The sequence below is a fragment of the Astyanax mexicanus genome, chromosome 16, assembly GCF_023375975.1.
Source record: "Astyanax mexicanus isolate ESR-SI-001 chromosome 16, AstMex3_surface, whole genome shotgun sequence".
Taxonomy (NCBI): Eukaryota; Metazoa; Chordata; class Actinopteri; order Characiformes; family Acestrorhamphidae; genus Astyanax; species Astyanax mexicanus.
In genome coordinates, this window is record NC_064423.1 from 8,285,564 (window position 1) to 8,311,905 (window position 26,342).

General features: G+C 39.2%; 1 protein-coding gene and 1 long non-coding RNA gene across 4 annotated transcripts in view; one reads left to right on the forward strand and one right to left on the reverse strand.

The window, feature by feature from the left end:
* lrp4 (low density lipoprotein receptor-related protein 4) overlaps positions 1 to 25,391 on the reverse strand; it is a 166,240-nt gene extending 140,849 nt beyond the window's left edge. For all 3 annotated transcript variants that reach the window (XM_049465642.1, XM_049465641.1, XM_049465643.1), the window contains exon 1: positions 25,017 to 25,391. In XM_049465642.1, the coding sequence (XP_049321599.1) occupies positions 25,017 to 25,089 (73 nt within the window). In that variant the 5' untranslated portion in view covers positions 25,090 to 25,391. The remainder of the gene's footprint in view (positions 1 to 25,016) is intronic.
* Positions 1 to 26,342, forward strand: part of LOC125782217 (uncharacterized) — a 530,592-nt gene that overhangs the window by 246,259 nt on the left and 257,991 nt on the right. The gene's annotated exons all lie outside the window — the stretch shown is intronic.

Sequence of the window (26,342 nt, forward strand, 5' to 3'; positions counted from 1 at the left end):
AAAATATATTAAAAAAAATTACCCTTTAAAAAAAAAAAGTTTCAATAATCATAGTTTAGGACAGAGGTGGAAAAAGTACTGAAAAATTGTAATTAGTAAAAGTAAAAGTACCCATCTAAAAATCTACTCAAGTAAAAGTAAAAAAGTACTCATTTTAAAATGTACTTTGAGTAGAAGTTACATAGTTACTTTTATTCGTTTGATGTAAAAAGTACAAATCATAAATTAAATAATTATTAAATTAAATAATTCGAACCTTTCAGGCCATATTTGTTCAGACCACCCCATAAAACATTTTCAAGAACAAGTGAAATAGGTTTCTATGATCCCTTTTTTTCTTCACTGTTAAAAGTTATGGTCATATATGTGACTATAAACCGTATTTTTATAGTTTTACAGTTCATTATTATTTTTTAAGTTGCCATTGCTATGCTTTAACTGCTACTTACATGTTTTTTTAACATCCAATCAGATGTTCCCAATAAAATCTTAAGGAATTATCATTAAAAACATGAAAACATACTAAAGAATGTTGGTGGGGGCATGCCCAGTGCCGTAAAGAAGAACATATTGATGGGTAGCATAACTCGACAGAACACCGGTTCCCCTGAGCACAGCTGATCCACACACCGTCTCTCCCGCTAACCGTAATAAACACTGCTGGGAAAAGTTCAGCTGCGCTGCCATGGAGAACAAAACTCTTTTTTTTTTTTTTCTTCAGTATTTCATTTTTTACTCAGTAACGGGGAGTTTTCCAAAGTAGTGAAGTAAATTACTTGTGTCAAAATGAACTTAAGTAAAAGTAAAATTACCTATTTAAAAAAATTAAAAATTACAAATTACTCATGAAATCTACTCAATTACAGTAATGTGAGTAAATGTAATTAATTACTTTCCACCTCTGGTTTTGGAACTACTGCAGTCAACACTGAGTGTATGGAGTCTCAGTTATTGAAGTTATTGAATATCTGTTATTACTAGCTAAAATACTCTTCATTGTTATCTATGTGTACAAACATACAAATAAACACAATAGACGATTATATCACAATAGCAAATATTACTGAGGTCTAGGGTTGTCACGATACCAACATTTTGACTTCGATACCGATACCCACTGTAGTATCACGATTCTCGATACCAAAACGATACTTGGAAGAAAAAAAAACAATTAAAATATCTGAACATAAAATGTTTATTTTTGACTGAACTGGATTGAACACTGAACAATCGGTGCAAACGTTTTTATTCTAAAATAAAACATTTGAACAAAAAACAAGTTTCGTTATTATAACCTTAACTATAACATAATTATCTAAACACTTCCTAAAAACTAAAACTAAAACCAGAGGTAATGGTAGCCTGACTATGTGAACCTGACGGGCGGGCAGAAGTTAAGTTCTGAATAAGGAAAATAAAGAGACAGAAGAACATTACAATGTTATGTTCATTTTAACACTCACTGCTCCGTTTTATTAATCAACCGTTTGCCGTTTTTAATAAGCCCATGTTCAGTGTAACGATCAAGCAGGCTACGTGCCTGACCACAGATTTGCGATGGAAACGCGAAAACGTGAACATCTTGAGTTCATGTTTCACAGCCAATGGGATAATGGAGAAATAGAGAAAACCACGGGTCCAAAACAAAACTCCTGCACACTCCTCTCCGTGTTAACGTGATTTACTAGCAGCCGCTAGTAAATCTTAGTAAAGCTACAGAGTGTATCTTGACTAACTCCACTAACCTGTCGACTTCTCAGCTCTTTGTAGAGATCAGGGTGCTTGTCTGCTAAATGAATGAGCGAAATATGATCAGAATTATGTTAAATAACACTGTAACATAGAAGCATAGAACTATTATTTAATTAAAATGATTTTTAAGAACAGCTAAACACAGTGCTGCAAGTCAAACGCGGAGGCGTTCACGTGCGAGAGAGAGAGAGACACAGAGAAAGAGTGAGAGAGCGAGAGTGAGAGAGATTTGCGTGTTCTGATGTGAGCTACTCACAGGTAAAGGTTCTCTTTTTATCTCCTCGTGCTCATTCAGTGTTTTCTGTCGTATTTTGCGGCTAGCGCGAGCGCTTACAACTAACACCGCGGAGCGCGAGGTGCCGCCGCGCTTGTGCCGAATCCGCTACTGAATCCGACTCCCGCTTCGCGGACAGAATCGGCACAACACCCCCCGCTGTACAACTGCGGGAGTGAAAACAGCGCTAATAAAGTAGTTTAGTTTCACTTTCAGTTTTCGTTATTTTATTTAAAAATATCAATAAAAAACAGATGCCTACATCTCAGACTATTTTCCCACACTTCACTCCTCGCGCCCGTTTTGTCCACAAGTCGCGGACGAGAGACATCTGTTATTTTAGCCGTCGCCATTCTACACTCGCTGCTGCTCTGCTGGCTTGCGCGTGAATCGATTCATTTGTTCAGAACACTAAGTTTATCTGAATCCTGCCACACCGACTGCTGCGGTGTGAATCAGTTTTCTTATGAACTGAATCAAATCGCGCGTACTAATTTGACTCATTTGAAGCTAGTGACTGGGCTATATACAGTATCGAAAGCATCGAACGCTAAAGAACCGAATCGTTTGTGATGACGTAGTATCGAAAAAGAATCGAACCTTCGGTACACCGTGCAACTCTACTGAGGTCATGTCCATTCATTGTACGATACGTCGATAATGTACAGTAATTATTGTGACAGGCCTATGTGAGTGTATATGTAAACACAAATCTTTATAAATACATATATGTACACATGCCGAATATTACAACACTAAATATATAGAACATGCCATATGATACATATAGGACTCAACATCTAAAAACAGAGCACACAAACACACACGCAGGGTGACGTCTAACTGAAACTGTCACAGCACAGATTATAGCAGTAAAACAGAAGTCGAGACGAGGGGGGTGAGGGGTGGATTTCACACAGAAGACACTGACAAATCAATCACTTCCGGGTCAAAAGGCACAGTGAAACAAAGCAAGACCCTGATTCAGTTCTTATAACTCGTGCCGTCTGCTTACCCAAGAGCTGTGTGTGTGTGTGTATAATGATTTAATAAACAGCTTTCATAAAAGTTTATTTTTTTGATTTTCCCATAGAAAATCAATTGATTCATTTTTGGCACTAAGAGAACTAGAAGTCAGATCAGAGATTTCATTGAGTTTATAGTTAAATAAATAGTATATTAAGGGAATATAATCTGCTTCTAGTAAAAGTGTCATGGATAACCAAAGTATAACATTACATACACATATACAGCTCTGGAAATAAGAGACCACTTAATAAAGATGAGTTTCTTTGGTTTTACCAAATTGAAAACCTCTGGAATATAATCAAGAGGAAGATGGAGGATCACAAGCCATCAAACCACCAAACTGAACTGCTTGATTTTCTGCACCAGGAGTAAAGCGGCATAAAGTTATCCAAAAGCAGTGTGTAAGACTGGGTGAGGAGAACACATGATGCCAAGATGCATGAAAAAACTGTGATTAAAAACCAGGGTTATTCCACCAAATATTGATTTCTGAACTAAAAATTAATATTTATGAACTTGTTTTCTTTGCATTATTTGACGTCTGAAAGTTCTGCATCTTTTTTTTGTTAATTCAGCCATTTCTCATTTTCTGCAAATAAATGCTCTAAATTATGATATTTTTATTTGGAATTTGGTAGAAATGTTGTCAGTAGTTTATAAAATAAAACAAAAATGTTCATTTTACTCAAACATAAACCTATAAATAACAAAATCAGGAAAAAAACTGATTCAGAGCTGTATATAAAGTATATTCACCTTATAACATTCAGGTTTACAGCATCTATGTATAACCCAATGTCTTCCTGAAGTCTAACAAATATGTGTGTGTGTGTGTGTGTAGTTTATAAAAGGTAGATAGATATTGATGCCAGTCACGCTTTATAAAAAGAGAGGGCATGTTGGCACAGTACCAAGGGGAAATATCTGACCACAGGCTACGGGCCGCCAGGCGCCAGATGATATCCTTTTCTTCTGCCCGCTGCTACAACTGCCCAGCACCTGTCACACACACAGACACACACATACACACACTTGCATACACACACGCATCGCAAAACCAAGATCTGTGCATTCAACAGTAAAGCTGCAGTGAGGGGGATGAAAGCACACATGCTCCAAGCTCCCGGCACCTGTCAGACCACTGCGCCGCACTGTGACGTATCTGTGAGGGGACGCATTCACCACGTTCCAGCTCAAATCCCCCCCGATTCACTTTCAGACCAACAGCCAGACACCCAGCGCCCCAAACACCACCACACACACACACACTTCAACACACAGATCACATTAACCCAGCAAACCCAGCCTAATCCCAGAAACATCCATCCAACTGGAGACAAAAGTTTCTCATGTAGGTTTGCTGGAGGTGATGAACAGCTAAAAACAGCAGCAGCAGCAGCAGCAGCCGTCGTCTGGAAGTCTGGATTATGTCTGGATTTGATTCATTTTAAGACCTAAAACAATGTAAGAAATCTATATCAGAAATATATATCAGCCGTCGGGTAAAACACTATGTGGACACAGATATTGGGAAACCAGCTCATTCACCGTTTCTTCAATTTTAACAATAATTTCAAAATCATTTATGCTTTAATTAATCTCCAAAGTATTGTATGAAGCTCCATCTTTCTAAAGAACATATATACCCCTTTAGCCCACGCCTGGCATTATTCTTTTGGCAGTACTTCTCTACACATATCTGTCAGCACGTGGTATTCACAAGCATTTAGACTTCAGACATACAGTATTTACTGCCAGGAAGATCAGAATCCCAGCTCACCACAGTAAATTCACAGTACAGCAGGTATTGTGTAGATACGGCGCAGCACTAGCTGGGCGCCAAATACTGCACGCCTCCAAATCCCCGCAGCTACCGCACTCAGGCCAGAACAGAATGAGACAGCCAGCACACAATTCACCAACACACACACACACAGTCCTCAACACAGTCCAGCATCACTCCAACGAGACAGGAAGCGCTGAAACAGATGAATCTCAGCTATCCACCTCCTCCTCACACTCCCACACCAACACACACTCTCATCCCACCCACCACCACCAGCATCTCACACCTAAATATTCCCATTACAGTCTCATCCAGCCGCTCCAGACCGGAGCCAGTTTGGAAACTCTAGAAGCGAGGGGACACACTGCTCCTCCAATGTGTGTCCTTTCTGCTGTTACCACAGTAACTCTGAAACTTCTTACAGGATTAATAAGAGAGTGTGTGTGTGTGTGTGTGTGTATGTTCAATTCTGTGTTTTTGTAGCTTTCCACACATCCATGCATCAATCCATTTATCTCTTCATTCACCTACCTATACACGTTATATTATATTATCCACCAATCTAAGGGTCTATTTATTTATATATTTACTCATTTTATACTCATCTAGCAATCCATATATTATATGTATCCACCGACATGCCCATCCCTCCAACAATCTATACATATATTTATACATCTACCTACCTACATACCCCCCACCAAACCAACCAACCCAACCCAAACCAATCAACCGACCATCCAGCCAAACCAAACAGCCACCCACTCAAACCAACCAAACAACCAACCACTCAAACCAACCAACCACTCAAACCAACCAACCACCTACTCAAATCAACCAACCACCCACTCAAACCAACCAACCACCCACTCAAACCAACCAACAACCAACCACCCACTCAAACCAACCAACCAACCAACCACCCACTCAAACCAACCAAACACCCACTCAAACCAACCAAACACCCACTCAAACCAACCAACCAACCACCCACTCAAACCAACCAACCACCCACTCAAACCAATCAACAACCAACCACCCACTCAAACTAACCAACCACCCACTCAAACCAACCAACCACCCACTCAAACCAATCAACAACCAACCACCCACTCAAACCAACCAACCAACCACCCACTCAAACCAACCAACCACCCACTCAAACCAATCAACAACCAACCACCCACTCAAACTAACCAACCACCCACTCAAACCAACCAACCACCCACTCAAACCAATCAACAACCAACCACCCACTCAAACCAACCAACCATCCACCCACCCAAACCAACCAACCACCCACTCAAACCAATCAACCATCCACCCAAACAAACCAACCAACTAAACCCAAAGCATACAACCAACCAGCTAAACCAACCAACCACCCACCCACCCAAACCAATCAACCACCCACTCAAACCAAGCAACCACACACCCAACAAATCACTCACCCAAACCAACCAACCACCAACCACATCAATCTGTTCATTCATCCATACATTTAAAAAACTATTTATCCATCAATACACCCATTTATGCATTAATCTATCTATGTAGCCATATATCTTTAAACCTTACACCTAAAACGATCTATCTATCTCTCCCCATCAATTCATCCATCCATTTAAGGGACAGGTAAATATACTGTACCTTCTAAAGAAGCTCTAATACTCTACTAAACTAAAGGTTTAAATGCTGTATCACAGCAGTAGTGCATGAATGTGTATCTCTGCATGTTTTCAGTGGAGACGTACAGTAAGCCTGACTGGCCCCTGTGTTAATCTAAGCCCCATGTGGACCAAACCAGTTGGGGTGGAGACTGCCAAGGTCAGGACGGGCTGGTGACATCAGCCCAGAGTTACATTCCAGCGGCACGCCTCCAGCTCCACGGGCACGGGTGCCTCTGCTTAAACACTCGCCTCCCCGGGCCAACACCTGCACAGAATCTCCACCATCTACACACAGGACAAACCCCTCAAAACACTGGCGATATGTTCACCACTGGAACAAAACTTCTCTATTAAAGATTTTACAGTGCATCATTAGTCCTGTTTAACTGGAAGTAATGGAGCATGTTTTATTGTACTAAGTGTTTTATAAACTAGCATATTTTGTCTTTTTTTTTTGTTTGGGACAAAATATGCGATAGTGAAAAATGATAAAATGTCTGCTAAACTCTTAAATGCTGTTTTTAATTTTTTTACATTTTTTATTGAACCGAACGTTTTTTTTTTTAAATAGTACAAAAAAGTTACTGTTATTTTGAGATAGAGAACAAAAGATAACGAGAGCACATGAAAAGTTCTGGATGTACTGATCCAATGTGACTGCCACCTTACCAGACACAAACGTCTGCCAGAGTCAATCAACAACAGCAACAAAACAGGATCTACAGCAGCAGGAAATGCTAATCATTGATGAAACTGGGGTTAATCAGCATTGTGCTAACTGGCAGGAGGAGTCAATCAGCCCTGTACAGTTATTACAGTTAGCACTGTGCGTACTGGAAGAGGGTCAATTAGCATTGTAGTGACTGGTAGGGGGTTAATTAGCATTACACAAGCCGATCCTCATCGACTTCCATTCATTAGGAGCCACGTTTGCATGTGAGAGTGAGGAATTCCTCCAGAACAAAAGCCCGCCGTATCGCATGTCCCACCTCTCATCACAGTGGGCTCAGAAGCCGAGCGGTCCTGGCAGGGTTCTCTGACCACAAGGGGCCGGTTTCCCCCCTTCGCTTCCAGGAAAATGATTCTCCACATGAGAACACATGGCAGCCATGCAGCACCAGCGTGACGTCACCGTCCAAACGTGCCCCCAATCCATCACCGCACTCCAGGCATTAACACACACAAAGCACGGGAGGCCAGCAAGACCACCAGACCCATCTGCGGTGGAGAGAACTTTTTCAGGACGCTTCTAAAAACTCGAGAGCACTCAAAAAAACTGTAAAATCTACTGTCCAAAGTTCTTCAGAGAACCAGGCTTTAAGAGAGTTTGTTCATCACAGAGAATAACTTTTTAAACACTCAAACACTTTTCAGTAAAGGCAATGGTTCTACAACCAACCAAGACCCAAGACAACTTTAAAAAACATCAACAGTTCTTTGTCTGGTTAAGGCTTCTTTTTTATGATTTTTATAAACTTGTTTTTTTAAGAACATTTAAAAATTATTTATGCACCAAAACAAATTACTCAAGAGCACTCAAAAAACTGTAAAACCTACTGTCCAAAGTTCTTCAGAGAACCAGACTTTAAAAGAGTTTGTTTCATCACAGAGAATATCTTTTTTTAAACACTCAAATCATTCTTAGAGTTGGAAACTGTTCTCTACAGAATCCTTTTACAGAAACTTTGCTATGCTCTTTAAGAAATGTGTCCTTCAGGGGGTTTTCAGTTAAGGAAATAGTTCTACAACCAACCGAGACAACTTTAAAAACCATCAACAGTTCTTTCCCTGGTTAAAGGCCTCTTCTCTATGAGTTCTTTAAACTTGGTTAAACTTTAAGAACATTTTAAAATGATTTAAGCACAAAAACAAATTTGGATGAATAACTTTAATGATTATTTATTAAGGACTATGTTGTTTTATACTCACTGAAAAGCACATACTAGTTTATGCACTGGTCCAGGTCTTGTGCGGTGGTGGCTAAATAGCATATCCGCATACTACTGATTAACACATAATATATTCTGGTTCATATTGCTTTATTCTGGTGGTGCTGAATAACAGACACTTTAGTTTATGTTTATATATGACTATGATTTAAACTAGCGGTTGGATGATATGGCCCTACAATACTATCACGATATTTCATGATATTTTTGTGATAACGATACTCTTGGCGATATGACAAAACACTGAATAAAAAAAAAAATATATATATATATATATTTCAGAAATACACTACTGCAACACAAGTTATTATATATCTCCATATATCTAGAATTAAAGTAAAATAAATGATACTGGACAGATATAATATCTAGTCTCTAGTAGATATATAATGAGAACAGTGTGAATTTTTCTTTTGCTAAAAACAGCAAAAAAAGTAGTACCCTGATGTGATAACTAGGGGTGTGTGATATGGCACGATATTTCAGGGTATAATATTGTTTACAATATTAAAAAATGTTGGCGATATTATTGTGTACGATACAATAAGGTACATGCCTAATTCAAACAGTTTCAGAAACCACATAAGCGAGTCTATAAGAAAATATTGAACACCTCCAGACTTGAAGAGGGCATGTGATGATTTAGACATGCTGTTAGCACCATGCTAACTGATAGTATAAGCTTCAATTCTTTTACATTAGTCTCATAGCTACGTAGCTAAGTGCTAAAATTAAAGAAGCAAACCTCAGAGACCTCAGAGTGTTAAATGACCAACTAAAGGTTTAAGCAGTTGATTAATTCTGTTGTAAAGCGTTCACCCGCTAATTCACACAGCATTTCACAACAACAGCAACACTAGCAGAAACATGCACATGCATGCTAGCACTTTCTGAGAGGAGATAAACACCAGGCTGCTGTTTTAGTCTAAACATTCTTACTAATAGAGTTTCTACCTTTTAAAACAGATTATTCTCCACGCTAATCACATTCAGCGCAGCTCCAGCGCCACCGTAAACACGCTCGCTTTCTCAGGATGAAGAGCGCTAGCTCTTAGCGCTAGCGGAAAGCAGCCTGAGGGAGCCGAGGTAGGGGAGATTTACAGCGTTCCCTCTTCTGTTCTCAGATTGATTGTGGACAGGTCAAGTGATATACTGCTGTTTTGGGCATTCAAGTCCACAGCACTCCATTCTGAACAAAAGCACGGAGTCAAGGAGGTTTCCAGCAGCTCTGAGAGTCGTTAGCAGAAGAGAGAGCATGTGTTTTAAAACACTGGAGACAAACTGAATATCAGAACCACTTACAGGCATTTTAATGGAGAAGCACTACATCAGGGCACACAGCTCCTACACCCTTATAAACGCAGAGCAGCAATACAACCCATTCATATTACATAATCACTTTACTGTATTAATAGTGATGCTTTTTTTTTTTAAACCAGCATAACCAGCAAACCAACTGTTTCTTTTTTTACCTGGATGGTCGGCTTCGGCTAACTATTTTACTTGATCTAAAAACATCTAGCAGCAGAACATGGTCTGCAGGGTTTTTACTACATGGTGATAGGGCTGCAACTGATGATTATTTTGGTAGTCGACTAATATGACTATTCTTTTTTTTTTATTCGATTCGACGATTAGTCAACGATTATTTCTGTCATTACTAAAAACGATAGAAACAGCAGAACATGAGATTTAAATGGCATTTAAATATCTAAATTAGTGCTGTGCGATATGATGATAAATATTGTGGGGACAATAGTGTTTATCGTGCTACTTACCTTCTATCGTCCCTATCGTTTCTACAGTAATTTCATCTATTATTCATGCAAATATATATATTGGCGTGGTCACTTTGCACAAACTTGGTTTGTATAAGTGATAATAAAGTAATCTTTCGCAAAAAAAAAAGCTTCATAATGTGGTTTTGCGACATGGCGCTGCTTTATGTTATTTGACGGACACTTTAAAAAAAATGTTAATTGAGTTTATTTTGATAACTCAATTTAAATACCTGTATAATTTTGAAAAAATTAGCTACTGCATCTACCTCATCTGTTTTCATTTCATACATATATATTGCTGCAATAAAAGGTAGTAATTCTCATTTGTGAAAATTGGGTTTGTCACTTTGAAATAAAGTTGTAAAAAAAGTAAGCAATGATATTTTGTCATTTTTCTTTGAAAAATAACTGAAAACATACTCAAATGTGGTATATCATGATCTATTTTATATATGATATATCATATCGTGATATAAAAAAATCCATATGATGTTTCCCATGTTTCCCATATCGCCCAGCACTAATCTGAATGTTATTTAAACGTGGAAAGTACTGATATTTAGTGATTAAATATGTATTCTCTTGTGATTGAGCACTTCTGGAGTTGATTGTAAACTGTGTGAGCCAACCATTTACCCATCTCCCACTGCGCTTTTGTGCCCAGCACAAAACGTGTACACGTGTACGTGTACTGCTGTACTGTTACAAATTAACAATTGCTTGACAATGAAATTCATAGTCGACAAATTTAAATAATAGTCATTGTCGATTATATCGATGAATCGTTGCAGCCCTACATGGTGATGCTTCTTTATAGACCCATCTCAACTTGTTAAACAGTTCTTTGTTTGGTTAAATGACTCTTTTAGGTAAAATCAAGCAGCCTCCATAAAACATAGGTAGTTCTGTACTTCTCTGATTAGCTCACACTAGTTGAAGAATCTTTTTAATATTCTACAGAACCATTAATTTGTAGAGAGTGCACTCCTGTATGGTCAACAAACTACGTCTGAAGGTTTACTCCTAAAGGTCAGACTCATCTTTGTGGTCACACTGTTCTCCAAAACTTTCTTTTCCCTCAGACATGTTTTTTCAGACCTGGAGAAGAAAAGCCTTTAAACCAGAACAAACAGCAAACACTCTAATCCCGTTCTGACTTCCAGCCCGGGGCTGCCTCGCCAGCTCCTTCCCAAACCAGTAATTCTAATTAGGAGCGGTTCTCCCTCGTTCTTTTGAAGCTGGAGGAGGAAGTGGCAACCCAAGGCCATTGTTTCTGCCGAGCGAATCCTGCCCGCACTCTAATAGAGAAGAGAACGAGCACTACAGTGGGTCAAAAGCCGTTATTTGCACACAGATCCGACGCTGAGGGCTTGTTTTGACACTTTGTACCTACTGGCACCGCTGAAAGGAGATGCTGCGAATAGAGCACTCAAGTTTCTCTGACTTCATTAGAGTCCGGACGCCTTTTAAACGGACGCGCTGCTACTCCATGCCCGGCCTTCAAGGGCCTATTGGAGCCTCATATTGTTTTCTTAATGGAGCTTGTTGCTGGGGCCCCATGGTTGGTTTTAGTGCACGCAGGCCGGTGAGGGGATCTGAATGTGTGTTGCTGTGAGTGTGAGTGTGAGTGTGTGTTGTTGTGAGTGTGAGTGTGTGTGTGTTGTTGTGGCAGTGGAGGGACGTGACATGGATGAGCAAGAGTGGGATTTCCAGGCCAAGGCCAAAGCAAGCCTTTGATGGAAAGAATGAGCGAGAGAAAGAGAGAGAGGGAGCGAGAGAAAAAGCCAGGCAGCCAGGAGAGAGAACTGAGAGTCCATTAAAAAACAATGCAGGCAGTAAATAAAAATGCCTTACACACTCGTCGCTAAACAGCCTAGCATCTAGAGGCCTTCCAGGAAGAGCAGAATTCAGCCGGTTGCTAATGAACAAGACTGCTAGTGCTGAAACACACAAGCAGGAATAAACGTTTACAGAAGGGGTGGAGACAAATCTGCTTTTTCTGTCAAACGTCTAAATGTACTAATAAAGTACATTTCACCAAAATGAGCGATTCATTTATCAAAATATACCATTGCTCCCTCAGTTTCTCCTACTGTAACATGTTTTCCCTAACTGTTGCTACACTCATACCCATGTACAATACAGTACAGTAGAGTACAGTAGAGTACAGTGAAATTAGGTTTCTCTATATATATATATATATATATATATATATCCATCCTGACTGTGAAGGGCAGGGTCAGAGTGCAGGGTCAGCCATGCTGCAGCACACCCTGCAACAGAGAGGGTAAAAAGCCTCGCTCAAAAATCCAAAAGTAGCAGCTTAGTGAAGCCAGGCATCAAACCCACAACCGTGCAACCCAGAACTCTAACCACAGAGCGGAGCCACCACTGACCGTTAAACTTGTGGTGTTAAAATGAGGCACAATATGGGGCAGCCAATCAGAAAAGGGCTCGTTTTAATCCAGTCCCACCTCACTGAAAACCAAATATACCTCAGGTGTACAAGGAGAAAACTTCAAAAACTTTCAAAATGTACTAGCTACTACAGTATTTGCAGTAAGGTTTGTGTTGGTACATACATACATATTTACATATGTACATTTTTTCTGGAGAGTTTCGCTTGTAGTGAGAACATGATCTGGTCTAGATCCGATCCAGCTATCAAATATGCTTCTTTTTATATTACGCTAAACTGCTGATATGGCGCAGTTTAATCTGATATATTAGTCAGATAATATACTGCTATGAGCGAACGCTGTCTCTGCTGCTCCATGCTGTTTACACACTAAGAGCACAGTGTGTGCAGCGTTCACTGCTCACAGTCGTGTGACTCTGCTTAATACATCTGCACTGCACGTCCCGAAGAAAATACTTTTTGGAAGCACAGCAGCAAATGTTTTTCAGCGTTCTGTGTTAAAGCAGCTTCACGCTGCACAGATATACATACTGAAACACATAATCTTTATATACATCTTGCATATCTTTCTATATCTCTTTATACTTATCTTAAAGTAATTATCACTTTAATGTAGGGATGTGCCATATCGTATCGTACGCGATATCGGCAACATTTTTGGGTACCACTTTAAAATAAGGCTACCTTTATAAAGAGTTTATAAATGGTTTACAGTTAGTTTATTAATGGTTACTAATTAGGTTGTAACTGCCTTTAAAATCATTAATAATCAGTTATAACACATACGTAGAAAGGGCAACAATGAGCTGTTATTTGCCAAATAGTGAACCCACAACCATCTATATTGTTGCCCTTCCTACGTATGTGTTATAACTGATTATTAATGATTTTTAAGGCATTTACAACCTAATTAGTAACCATTAATAAACTAGTTGTAAATCATTCATAAATCCTTTATAAAGGTAGTCTTATTTTAAAGTGGTACCTATTTTTGAATATTGTGAACGATATTATACCCTAAAAATATGGTGCCATATCACCCACCCCTAATTATCACATCAGGGTACTATTTTTTTTTTTTTACTGTTTTTAGCAAAAGAAAAATCACACTGTTCTCATTTCCCATTATATATCTACTAGATACAGATTATTTCTGTCCAGTATCATTTATTTTATTTTAATCCTGGATATATGGAGATATTCGGAGTGCATTATTATTAGTATCATGTCATTCTGGATCATTGACTTTTATTACAAATGTGATCAAATTCTTGTATTTTTTAATATCTCAGGCAGAGGTGTGACATAAATAACATGCAATAATAAAATAAAATTTTCATTTTGTTGCAGTAGAGTATTCTTGAAAAAAAATAATAATAATTTATATCGCCAAGAGTACTGTTATCATGAAAATACCATGAAATATCGTGATATTATTTTAGGGCCATATCGCCCACCCGTACTGTAATGTCATTATATTTAGGCTGCAAGTATCTTCCTAAATCTCTGAGTAACAGAGCAGAGTTGAGTCGCAGGTTATCTCTGAAGGAGTGATGAAGTCAAGTTGATGAATCTTGTGTCATTCTTTCTAAGAAGAGCGAGGGAGAGAAAGGGAGGATGGCTGGATGGATGAATGACTGGTTTGTGTGAAACGAGACTGCTGTTTTCTTTCGGCTGTGATAATAAAACTGCACACAGTAGAGCCGGAGCCACCGAGCTTCACCACCAGCGCCGCGCCGCGCACTCCCAACCAAACACACACTGATGTCTTCATCCACTGCTGGCGGGGGGGTTCATAATTTAATTTTCAGCACCACTCGACCCAGACAATACCCATCCCTCAGCGGAGGAGAGAGGAGCAAGCAGGAGAAAAATGCGTCATTCAGAGCCGAGCACATGCCAGCCATGCTAATCACAGACATGGGAAACAGTGAGCTGGAGAATTCACTCAGAGAGGAGCACCAGCTTCACCTTCACGTGCGACAGGGTTGTACCAACTGTTTGCTAATGTAGATTCTCTACACTAATCACAATTTATCAATCTGATAGTAAAGAAATACCTCTGCTGATTCATACAGCTCAATAACAGCTTCTGCCTCCGACTGGTTTCGGATGATCTAAGCTGGTTTCGGATGATCTAAGCTGGTTTCGGATGATCTAAGCTGGTTTCCGATGGTCTAAGGTTGTTTTTTTGGATGGTCTAAGCTGGTTTCGGATGGTCTAAGCTGGTTTCGGTTGGTCTAAGCTGGTTTCGGATGGTCTAAACTGGTTTCGGATGGTCTAAGGTTGTTTTTTGGGATGGTCTAAGCTGGTTTCGGATGATCTAAGCTGGTTTCGGATGATCTAAGCTGGATTCGGATGATCTAAGCTGGATTCGGATGATCTAAGCTGGATTCGGATGATCTAAGCTGGATTCGGATGATCTAAGATGGTTTCGGATCATCTAAGATGGTTTCAGATGATCTAAGCTGGTTTCGGATGATCTAAGATGGTTTCGGATGGTCTAAGATGGTTGCGGATGATCTAAACTGGTTTTGGATGGTCTAAGCTGGTTTCGGATGATCTAAACTGGTTTCGGATGATCTAAACTGGTTTCGGATGATCTAAGCTGGATTCGGATGGTCTAAGCTGGATTCGGATGGTCTAAGCTGGTTTCGGATGATCTAAGCTGGATTCGGATGGTCTAAACTGGTTTCGGATGATCTAAGCTGGTTTAGGATGATCTAAGATGGTTTCGGATGATCTAAGATGGTTTCGGATGGTCTAAGCTGGTTTCGGATGATCTAAGCTGGTTTCGGATGATCTAAGCTGGTTTCGGATGATCTAAGCTGGTTTCGGATGATCTAAACTGGTTTCGGATGATCTAAACTGGTTTCGGATGATCTAAAATGTTTTTTTAAGATTGTTGTTTTAGTCAAGATGGTTGGAAAACTGATCACCCACATAAAAGCATAATCTATACTGGGAAACTAGCTGGTTTTCCATCTCTTAACAAGTTGCATTTGTTTTGGCCATGATAATGTACAGGCCTGGTCATACTGGATGTCTACAGTTGGAGTGGGAAAAATATCCATATTGTGTTAAATCCTACATTATCAATATACAGCATCAAATATGCATATTTTCATGGTATTTTCATGATGACTATACTTTTAGCGATATGACAAAACACTGAACAGAAAAAAAAAATGTAAAGAATACACTACTGCAACAAAATGGACATTTTATTTTATTACTGCATCCAGGATTGAAGTAAAATTAATTATACTGAACAGATATAATCTGTTTGTAGTAGATATATAATGGGAAATAAGAACAGTGTGAATTTTTAGTAGGGCACAATATTTCAGGGTTTAATATCGTTACGATACTCAAAAATGACATAATTGACATCAGAATTGACATCAGAAGAAGCCTTAACCCTAACCCATAACCTCCTGGTTGCTGGCTCATGTCCTTCCTTCCAAAGTGAGCCCTGATGTGTGGGTAAGTGCGTGCATTTGAGAATGAAAGTGAATGCATGAATAAATGCAAGAAAGCATGTGCTCCTTTTGCCTCACTTCTGCAGACTCCTTGTCTCCAGCCTGTGGACACCCATTCAGCAAGCCTTGTTTACTGCTATCACCTGACACACACACACACACACACACATTTACACACACACACTTGATGCTAGAGTACTGGTGCTATACTGCCTCTCAGTTCTCAGTGCAGATGATTGCAGGTTTGTGCGATTTGTAGTGATAGTTGTTTACAACTAGATTTGTGCACAACCAGAGAGACCATTAATGAGTTGACAAGCCACTGACCGCTATATGAATGGGATTTCTCGTAATGCTAATCATAGCTCCCATTCAAGGATAAAGTCCTGCCCTTCAGCAAAAACAGCCAATCATTTTTATGGTTGTGCAGAGAGCAGAGGAGAGCAGTGGGCTGGCGAGGAAGCCCCCCTTGCATTTGGAGATATGCGCAGGCGCAGTAGCCATAACCTGCCGACAAAGTTTTGTGTTTTTTTTTATTGAGTTGAACACTATACACTGTTCATGAGTGTTTTATCAGATTTATCAGTGATTTAAAATATGTTTCTCCTTATACAAACAGATGGATGGCTGGTCTTGCATGACAGGAAATACGCTCCTTGTCTTGTATTACAGTCTGTCAGAACAACTGCGTAGATTTTATGATTATAAAAAAAATTACAGAGGGCACCCGATGTTTTCTGTAGTGTATTACGATCTGTCAGAATGGGCATATGGATGATATGAATATTATAAAGCATTTTCTTTTCAAGTAAACAGCATGCACATTTTTTTTTCTAATTAAAACTGATGTCTATAAGTTTTGTGATTGAGGGCTCTCTCTGGTGAGAATGGGTAATTGCACTTAAAACATGCAGAAGACTCATTTGAAACTGGAAGAGAGCGGATGAGTTGATTAACTCGATTCCAGGTTATGTTCAGTCAGAGAGAGAGAGACAGAGAGAAAGAGAGAGAGAGAACTCAGTTAAAAACTGCACTTCATCATTTCTTTGGTTTACTATGAGCTGGTGAATGGTGAATGAGCTACTGAGCTCCTCTTCTGAAGTCTCCACTGCTCCACCAGCCGCTCGCGTTCTGTAAAACTGAGCCGAATCCTCTTTTAGAGGCTGTACATGTGACGTAAGTACGTAAAGATGCGTGACGTGGCCAAAAGAACTTTAGCAAAAAGTGACCCGACTCTTCAGTTTTTTTAATTAATATATTTAGCTTAGCAGAGATGGTCGTTCCAGCACACTGGTACCATTAAACACAATATTTTATCCACATTCTTCTCCACTCAGAAATCCTTCTGCTTCCAGTTTAGAAACAAAAAAATACGGACAGCCGCTTTAAAAGTATGCTACGACTACCTCAATATCTCTGCAACGAGCTACATCTGCTGATGCATGCAGACTCGCTATGATATTAATGCTTATGTCAAGATGACCATCTGGTCCATAAAACAGAAGCCTGTGAAAGCTGACCCTGATCAAATGCTCTAACAAAATACAGTCACATAAATGGAATTTAATTTAATTTTATTCACCCAACACACTGCTGCTGAATACGGAACACACACCGATCTGAAGCTAGAGCCGCTGCAGTTCACTGCTTTCTCTCAGAACACACCCCAGAGCTGGTTTGAATGGGGGGGGGGGGGGGGGGGGGGGAATTATACTAACAAGAGTGGGTCTCCTCTTCTGCCTCTGGACGATTTATAGGGCACAGCACAAGGACGGCCTTACGGCCTTATAATGTAATTAATCCCTCCAGTTCCTCACAGCCACCAAGGGTGCCTTCTGCTCATAAACCGACTTCACATGCTTTTCAGCATTAAATAAACACATTACAAAGGGATATAATTAAATAAGTAGAGAAAAACATCAGAAAATACACTCGACAGAATTAAGGGTTTCAGCTTGTTGTTGAAAATAAAAAAAAAAATCAGCTCTGAACTGTCGAAATCTACACTGACGGCTTTAAAAGCAGGAGAACAGAGAGCAGCGACACCCGTTAGCACAGCCAGGTGTGAAATAATGGTCAGCCATCACTCCGGAGCAGAAAGAGGGATCAAATGGCCACTGCTGCTTTTCCCCCGGGGTCACAGAGCATACACTGATACCTGCCTAACCAGCTTTACTACTACAACACACACACACACACACACACACACAAAATTTATATACTGGAGAATATAACACACATTCAAACACTCACTGCAAAACAAAATCCCAGTAAGCTTCAAACACCAGGTCACTCCTGTCCACCTAAGCTCACACACAGGCTTCAAATGAGGTCAAGTGTTACTAACATTTGGCTTTTTTACGGCCAATTTGCATCACTCTTTCCTCAACAACGCCCATAAATCAGGGTGATTAACACCTTTGGAAAGGAAAACATGCACATCCTTACAGCTGCACAATACTGACATACCAATTACCTTTGATGTGTTGATACATTTAGTCAAGTGATTGACAAGAACTTGATCAGTGCTTCAGGGAATATATCCTTTAGTTTATTGTAGGTGATATACTGATTCGAGGTCTGTCGCGGTGGTAAACTGTGCATTCTGTTAATGAACACTCGACTATAGGGGGAGTTTCACTAAAGGTTTAAAACAAATCTGTTGCTAAGATATTTTAAGCAATACATTCTGATCAAAATGTACAGTAGGCAACCTAACTATAAAAGGTGCACAACCAATGAATGTCTATTTTTTTGGTCTATGTTCATACATAAGGTGCATGCGGATTATAAGGCCCATTTAAAGTGACACTAGTAAGGAACAAGGGTGTAGCCATGTTTCCCTGGGAGAAGCGCATAAGTAAACAAAATTGTAATTCTTAAAAAAAAAAAAAAAAAAAAAAAATCAAACAAGCTCCGAATGTTAATCTACACAGATTTCTTGACTGAGTAAAACGCTTTTGTTTAAGATTTCCAATATTTTAGTTTCTCCAGCATTAAGGCTGGGTGCAGCAGCATTAGCATTTTAGCCACTAACTGCAGTGCTAGCAGAACTCTGACTGTTCTGATAAGCCAGGGCACTATCAGCTAGCGGTTCGTCTCACACAGCTTGTTTTAACAGGGTAAACACGCAGACTACAGTCCGATATACTCGGTGGAAGAGCTAGCAGTTAGAAGTGAATGCTGCTGCACCCAGCCTTAGTTTTGGAGAAACTTTACTGAAAACTCACCCTTATTACGCTGTACTTTAGTTGAGTGGCTTTACTACTCCTTAATACCTGACTGGTAGAATTCATACCTGAAAAGGTGAATGGTAGATTTTTGGGAAAATTAAAGTATTTTAAGTGCAACTTATAGTATGTTTGATGTGTATGATGTATTACAGTAAGCACCAGGACTGGACTATCTGTAAGTATAGCAACAAACTACAACTCAGGGCTAAAAGCTAATAGCTACCGCTATAAGCACCTGCTAATATCATATTTCTTTCAACCCTCTTATTCTTTCAGCAGACTACATTTTAATACACCTGAAATACCTTCATTTAATCAATCACAAATACAGTCCATCAGCCAGGGCATGTTCAGTGTCCGAAATTTTCAGGTTTTTTCTTCAGGTTTAGCACTGGAGCTACGAGGCTAATGTAGCTAACAAACAATTTAAGCATATTTACACTGTATTAGTAGGAGTCTGCATGCGTGTGGAGCTGTTCAATAATCTCTAATGACTCACTGTTCTCCATAAACACAAGATTATTCAGGCTTCTACTATTTCTTTTTAGCTAAGCAGCGTATTTTTTTACAGGTAGAGAACCCCGTATTCACAGAAATATCACTGTAAGTGGATTTCAGCGGTGGAGCGTTTGGGATGTGTGCAGATGAGGACACTTCACGTTGGAGTTCATCACTCCGGCTGTTTTATTGCTGTTACATCCGCGCTGCTTTCATGCCGTTTTGACATTTCTATTCATAGTGGAGGCTGGAGATACATTCACCTGGGAACCGGAGAAAATTAACCGCAACAGTGTGGTTCATCGCGGGATTTCCCAGTGGAACAGCTGCATCAAACCCTGGGTTATTTTTGATGCGTGTTGCAGCTTCTTACAGACATTCTTCTCCATGGGTTATTTTCTGGCCCCCTGGCAGATCTTTGGGGAACGGTGTAGATCTCGGGCTGGTGTAGCTTCACACTGTTTTTTACTGTTTCTACAAATAATATGGTTAATAACAGTGTTAGTTTTAGTTTATACAGAATAATAGGACATTATTGAGGATGTATTTAGTTGGCAACTAAAAAAAAAAAGTTATTTGATAGTGTTTAAAATTTTATAACCCAGCCTGACTGACCACCTTGACCATTTAGCTCCTAGTTCCTTTAAACAACTAGGACTTACATATGTGAAAGAAAAGTTCTAATAGTGAATAGTGAAGGTTTAATAGTGAATTAAAAGTAATAGGATTTGGGTTTCTACAGTAAAAGGTGTATTAGCAGTTGTGCTCATTTAGAACCAAAGAAAGGAGAATGGTTCTCCCAGTGTTGAAACGGAGCCTAATCCCTGCTCAAGTTTAATTTTTAGCCAGTCATAATTTACGAGTAAAGACGTGGTGATAGTGTTCCCACTCAATGACAAAACAACAGACAAAAGCCTGGAGAAAAAGTAAGAAAAGCAGTCAAAGCTTTTAAAACACCCAAAAGTATGTTAGATTTTAATGCTGCACTGTAAAAAATAAACATACAGTCACTGAGGACTCTAAACGGACTCTAGAGTGCTTTGTTACCTTCTGAAAAGACTGAGAGGAGTCTACCTTTACACAGTGGTAAAAACAAAGGATCAGAACTGAATCAGGTATAAAACAGCCCAAACTGTATCTGATGCATTAAATAAAATATACTATGGTATTGGCTTCCATCAGGACATTCCTACAATTCACTTCTTTACAACTACAAAACCATAAAATTTCCCAATAGTCCTATTGGCTCACACCTGGAATTTGGTACATTGGTCATTGGTACTGGTATTGTTAAAGAAAGAGCTAGAATAATTTCAGTCCCAAACACAAGCAAACTCCTCATCATGATGAAGAAAACTGTCCTGGGAGCTTTAATTAGACCTCAGAAGCTAAATAAAAAAAAAAGCCATAGTTTTGTTTGACACAACTGGAACAAAGTGTCTTAAACTGTCACTTGTCACGAGTTTAATAGCGACTTGTGTCTTTGCAATCTTTAAGGAGCATGTTCATCAGCGACCCGTCTGTTCGAACAGCAGAAAAGCCGCCGCAAGGGAGCATTTGGGTCCATTACAAACCCATGCCTACCAACATGCTGAACTCTTTAAACATCGTCCAACTGCCGCCAAACTCTGCCAACTCGGTACAAAACGCAGCTGAATCACTGCTGAAGAGACTCTAGTCCAGTCCAGTCCGTTTCAGCTCGGGTCCAGATCTGCACGAGGGCGACTTAATAATCCGTGCACTTCTGCGGCAACAGATCGGCTCGTCGAGCATCATAGGAATGCTGAGACCACAAGAGCAATGTAACTGAATTAAAGCAAATTGTGCATGCTCCTTAACAAAGGCCATCATAAAGAGAAGTAATTAGGCTATTTGAAGGGAGTTTGAGCTCGCTGCACAGTCCCTCACACATGTGGCTCTCTTAATAGGGCCTTGGAACAGTCTGCAGAGCACAGCATCTCCAGACAATAGAACCCAATACAACAGTCCTGCCATTCGTGTTCATTTAATTTCAATCCAATCCAAGTTTCTTACAATGTGAGCAAAAAACGGATCCACACAGTAATAATAGGCCTCTGTTTGGAGCTGTATAGAACTCTCTCTTTTAAAAGGTTCATACACATCCTTGTGTGTGAGGCCCCAGCCATTATTTCACCAAGCAGAGATGCTTTCTGTCTGTGCTTCTAATTACAACTATTGTCTTTTTAAAACACTTCAGAAAACCTGATCAGAAAAACTTACTGCATGATTAATACAGTATTAATGTTTACTGAGTTACAAATAAGTTAGGACTTTAGGATAATTTCAATATTTAAGTACAAATTAAGACATATTACATGTTCCAATGCCAATATTTTGCACTCCTGTGTGTTAGTGAGAAAAAAGGAGTCCACATGGTTCTCACATCCATTTTATTCATTAACATTTATCTCCTGATTCTCATTTCAGGGTTTTAGTTGTTTGTGTTCTGTTGGTTCAGCCCTTTAGCTCACTCCTCTCACTATAGATTTGCAATGTTTCATTTTACAGCAAAAGGATCCAAACAGATCCCAAATAATCTAGCCTCAGGCTGCTTTCACACCAAACCTGTTTGGTCAGAATAATAATAGCAGTATGGAATAGCTGAATGGAATAAGATGCTCCACTGCAGATCTAGAGGATGCTCAGTGCTACATAATGTGGTCTGTTTTTGATTGTTCAAAGTGAGGGATGGGCAATATGCAGAAAACAGAATATCACAATACATATAGACAGTTTGATTATATGTATGATATGCATTGTCATTTGCAGACACAGAAATTGAAATTAGCAGTATTTGAAGTTCTGTTGCATTTGCAACAGAACTTCAAATACTGCTAATTTCAATTTCAATTAAACAGTGTTAATTACGCTCTCTGTAATAAAAGAGCTACTCTGTGTGCCTGTTAGGCATGTTACGCAACATTTAACACAACACACAATAATATTTCGTTACACTCCCCATCTCTAGGTTAATAGCACTTTTATGTAGGTTATCACTTTATTTTAGTTGTTTAAAGAGTAACAGCACCTATATTAGAGAAGTTTAACCCCCTCTGCTGGTACTATTAGCGATTAGTGACGCAGTATCTCTGGTTATATTCCAACAAAGTGCTGAATTATATTTATATGGAATATAAATGTACAACCTACTTGGGTTAGATGTTTATGAATGTGTGCATTCCTGTTCCAAACACATTGTGTTTCAGTACAGTACACTCTGAAACTCTTAGCTTTTAATTTTGTAGTCACACATTTTTGTACATAGTCATTTATAACCTGCAGAATATAGACACATTAATTGCTGTTATTGTAATTCATTTATAGACACAGACTACTGATAAATACAAACGTAGATGAGTTTGAGATAAAAAAAAAGAATATTAAGAAAACAAGCTCCTATGGTTTAGTTTGAAACGCTCCGCTCCAGAGAAACTACACAGTCAGATTTGTTCACACTGTAAATGAATGGAAACCAGGTGTCTGAAGGCAATGTTTCTAGCTGTAAAAGTTCCAGTACATTCAGTTATTACACCAAATGCTTACATTTTGTCCCCTGATGACTCAGACACTTTTTTACATTAGTTTTTGAACATATATGTATATTTTTTTTACAATTTACATACGATTAAAATACCATAATCAACATTACATACATATAACTTAGAAGACTTGCTTTGGTTCACTGACGTGTTTAAATGGTTGGACAATAAATACAATGTCTATATCTGGTTTGTAGTATTGTTTGCATTTTTAAAACAAATCAATTCACATCAAAAGACTCTGAATGTGTTCATTCCTGAAATATGCGCTCTGCCAGGGTGACCTACGCCTCTAAACTCACTTTAAAAGAAGAACCAAAAACACCAAACCAAGCTCAACCAGATGAGCAGAAGCGTGTATACGCCAACAATGCAAACTTAAACATCATCTCATATCATCAGATCATGCCGTATTTTAAAGATTTACTGATTTTCAGCATTAATACCATCAAACAGACAGTAGAGCATGAGCACTGAGGTTCTGCCAGCAGGTCTGACACGCATGGAAAAACCAAACAAGCCCAAACACTGTAACACACCAATAAAACCAGCATCCACAACAACATTTCACCACACACACACACACACACACACAGCCTTCAGAACCTGCAACTCTGAGCTCCAGGCGTGGAGCGCTCTAATGACAGAGCTGAGTGCAGTGATTGGAAAACATAGTTAACAATACAGCTCGGGGGAAAAAAAGAGACCACTTAAAAATGATGAGTTTCTTTGACTTTACCAAATTGAAAAGCTCTGGAATATAATAAAGAAAAAGATGGATGATCACAAGCCATAAAACCAGGCTGAGTGTCATAAAGTTACCAAAAAGCAGGGTGTAAGACTGGTGGAGAACATGCCAAGAACATGCATGGAAACTGTGATTAAAAACCAGGGTTATTCCACCAAATAATGATTTCGGAACTCTTAACAGTTCATGAACATTAACTTGTTTTCTTTGCATTATTTGAGATCTGAAAGCTCTAATTGACAATATTTTTATTTGGAATTTGGAAGAAAGGTTGTCTGTAGTTTTTAGAATAAAAAAACAATGATCACTTTACTCAAACATAAACCTATAAACAGCAAAATCAGAGAAACTGATTCAAAAAATTAAGTGATTTTTTTTTCCAGAGCTGTATGTAGACAGAACGGAAAAGTAAGTAAGAGTGAGAGAGAAAGTATATATATATATATATATATATATATATATATATATATATATATATATATATATATATATATATTACACACAAATATTAAAAACAAGATAAAACAAGATAGAATAGAATGTAAAACCATAAACATAACTAACAATTAAACAGAGAAAGTACAGAAAAGTGACTGTAGTAGGTAGAATTAACCTTTAGAAGCCTGTGTGTTTTGAGTAGGTGTGTGTTTGAGTAGTAAGTGTCCATACTAACATTATTATACCAGCTCTGCTCCAGCCTGTGCAACTAGTGTGTGTTTCACAGCGCGTGTTTGTGTACATGTTAGTGTGTATTTATATATTAGTGAAACCCTGCTCTGCGTGCAGCTCCTATACTGCATGGCAGCAGAACCTTTAAATCAGTTGGTGAACTCACCGCGCGCGCAGAGCAGCAGCTGTAGCAGGAGGAGCAGTAGAGTTAGGGTGGTGGAGAGAGCTGCAGGCTGCATGGTGTGAGCGGTCTCCTTCTCTTTCTCTCCCTCTCTCTTTCTATAGCGCTTCTGCAAAAGCTCGCGCCGCAAACAACAACAACATCAAAAGAAGTGGAGCCCCCCCGGTGTGCGCGCGCCTCACATCATGGCTCGAGCCCCGAGCGCGTGTATTCCCCTTTTCTTTCACTGCGAAGAAGAAGAAGAAGTCTCGAGCGAAGTTCTCTCACTCCTCTCTCTCACTCACACACTCACTCACTCTCACACTCCTCCTCTCACTCTGCCCAGCACACACTCTCACACTCTCTCCCCCAGTCCGGCCAGCCTGCCGAGCAGCAGCGCTGTGGGCCGTACCAACTGAGCTCCAGGAGAGGGGGAGGCTCCCCGTGTGTGTGTGTGTGTGTGTGTGTGTGTGTGTGTGTGTGTGTGTGTGTGTGTGTGTTTGTTTTAAGGTGGATTGTTTCAGTGTTTATGAGCTGTACGGTCGCCCTGTTCACGATAAATACGCTTGTTTTCAGCTTTTCCTCTCTAACAGAGCTGTTGGCGTGTCTCCCATTTCTCAGTTCCACCTTAAACGCAAACGCCAGAATGGAACTGCTGCACTATTTAAGGTGGAGTGAAACATTCGAAAAGTAAGCCAACTTTGTACAGTGTAAAAGTTTAGTTTCAGCTTATAAGCAAAATTAAACGTCATAAAACTATAATAATAATTATAATCTTTATTTTTACAGCACATTTCATACATAAATGCAAATCAAAGACCTTACAGACCACATTTTAAACATTAATAAATTCATATAAATGTAGGTAAAATGTTTTAGGCCATGCATTGTTCAGGCGTTTTGCTGCCACTGAGTCATTGTTATGTGATATATGCTATACACGTTTTGTTGGTACAAGAGAAATTAAATATATATATGAAAATACTATAGTTTTTTTCTTTTGATTCAGCAGGTCTCGCTGCTGAGTCAAACAAGCGCTAGATGTTAATCTACAGAGATTTCTCTCCTGAAAACTGTTTATTTCGGTGAGTAAAGCCCAAAACCCTCATATTGTTTTTTTTTTAAACCATTCAGAGATGGACTTTTTGAATGTTTAACACTGACCTTTACTCTGGCAAGTAGGACCTGCAGTTCTTTAAATGTCGTTTTGGGTTCTTTTGTGACCTTCTGGATGAGTTGTTCAATTGTTCATGCCCTTTTGGAATAATTGTGGTTGGACGGCCACTCCTGGGAAGGTTCACCAGTGTTCCATGTTTTCTTCATTTGTGAATA